We start from the raw sequence: 1,896 nt of genomic DNA, 5'->3' as shown, positions 1-1,896 counted from the left end.
TCACGTCCAGCTCAGAAGCAGCAGACTGGAACTAAAGACCGGCAGAGATGTTTATCTTAAAGGGGAACTCCGGGCAGATAGAAAAAAAAGACGCATTCATTGATACATCAGTCAATGTGCAATATGTGGTAATGCACGGGACCTGAAACCAGCCTCTTGTAGCCCCCTACAGCAGGGCTGGAGTGTGAGAGGGAGAAGCAGCACAAGGAGCCGATCACTTTGTTTTCTGATAGAAGATGGAGGGGAGGCCGGAGGTCAGATAGAAGACTGAAGGGGAGGACGGAGGTCAGATAGAAGACTGAAGGGGAGGACGGAGGTCAGAGAGAAGACTGAAGGGGAGGACGGAGGTCAGAGAGAAGACTGAAGGGGAGGACGAAGGTCGGACTCTGCAGCGATTACATGTTGTATCATTAATGGACCTCTATACACGGATCGGGCGGCACACGTGTGTAATTCTCGGTCATCCATCTGCATTTACAGACGAGTCTGCGGATGACACAGATGGAGGATAATATACACATATGTGTCTCCAGCCTCACACATGGGAAGGACTGCTCCTTTTGACAAAAATATTGAAAGGTCAACTTTGGTAGAGCCGGGGGCGCCCATAGGACCATCCACAGCTCACATTTTGAGCCGTGTATGGCCACTCTGGTAAAGGTTATCACCCCCGACCCATGGGAAGGAGCGAGGGAAGGGGAGGGAAGGAGCGAGGGAAGGGTAGGTACACACAGAATTAAGGAGAGAGATGGATGGCAAGATTCATAAAAACTAGCAATCTGGTATTCTGTTTCATTCTCTGTACAAAGTGAAGCGTTCTGATTGGTCCACGTAGGGGGACAACGTCAGTTCTGCTTTCACTTTCTCTCATTTTATTCTAGAGGACGGAGTGCTCCCCCAGTGCCCCTGAACCTGCATATGATAACAGCCGTAGTCACCCATCATTCCAGACCAGACCTGCATTTCACTCACCGCCTGATCAATTCCGCTCTTCACTTCCTCGCTCAGGAAGCCTTCAAAAACAAACGAGTCCCCAAAGGTCTCTGCCTGGAAATAATATAAGATCACAAGAGTCACCTCTCTGCACCGGGCCACAGACAAGGGTCCCCCTCTCCAGAAGAGGGCCCCGGCCACCAGACACCGGCCCCACCAAGCATCTCAGGATTACATTTATTCATAAATATATTTGTCAGAAAGAAAGAAGAACACCCTTCGGGTCACCAATACACCGCCTACGAAGGCCGAACATCTATGGTGATGGTGACAGCCGGCTGGGAAATGAGATGATGGTTTCAGCGCTCACCTCGGTCACGTGACCGCTGGCCTCCACAAACCGCGCAAATTCGGTATTGCTGACTTCATACACATCCATGTAAAAAGAATCAATGTGAACCAGCCGAGCCGGGCTCTCCCCGTCCGCAAGGATACCGGGGTCATCCGTACCCATGGTGAACACCCCCGAGGGCAGCAGGACCATCTAGGAGGAATCACACAGATCTTAGATTATTCTGCTGGAGGAGATCTCATGTCTAGGGCTGCAACAACTAATCAACATAATCGATTATTGAAAAAGTTGTCAACTTTTTCAATCATCGATTAATCGGCTTCCGATTGGTTGGCCCTGTTCACGGCTCCACACACGCTGCGCGCCACACATCCTCCCCACCTCATGCTCGCCGCTGCCAGATCTGCCCGCATCCTCACGCCGCACCTCCTCCCTGCCTCACGCTCATCGCCCGCCCAAATTCACGATCGGCACAGGGACGTGAGGAGAAAAAGTAAGGAGGAGCAAGTGTGGGCGGATGACAGCCTCAGATAGACAGGCCCCATCTCAGAAACAAGTTGCTGGAAGACTGCTCAGGTAAGCCTGCACTCCCCCCCCCCCCCCATCCGGGG

At 52.1% G+C, this 1,896-nt stretch overlaps 1 protein-coding gene across 1 annotated transcript in view; it reads right to left on the bottom strand.

Moving 5' to 3' along the window:
* Nucleotides 1-1,477, bottom strand: part of SUMF1 (sulfatase modifying factor 1) — an 8,020-nt gene extending 6,543 nt beyond the window's left edge. Inside the window, exons 1-2 of the mRNA XM_018562549.1 lie at nucleotides 1,304-1,477; nucleotides 973-1,047 (exon numbers count right to left, since the gene is read on the bottom strand). Coding sequence (XP_018418051.1) covers nucleotides 973-1,047; nucleotides 1,304-1,477 — 249 coding nt within the window. The remainder of the gene's footprint in view (nucleotides 1-972; nucleotides 1,048-1,303) is intronic.
* Between the last annotated feature and the right edge of the window lie 419 nt (nucleotides 1,478-1,896).

This window comes from Nanorana parkeri, unplaced genomic scaffold (genome assembly GCF_000935625.1).
Source record: "Nanorana parkeri isolate BGI_ZX_2015 unplaced genomic scaffold, ASM93562v1 scaffold583, whole genome shotgun sequence".
NCBI lineage: Eukaryota > Metazoa > Chordata > Amphibia > Anura > Dicroglossidae > Nanorana > Nanorana parkeri.
Note: the sequence above shows the minus strand (reverse complement) of the source record. Positions and strands in the feature narration are given on the sequence as shown.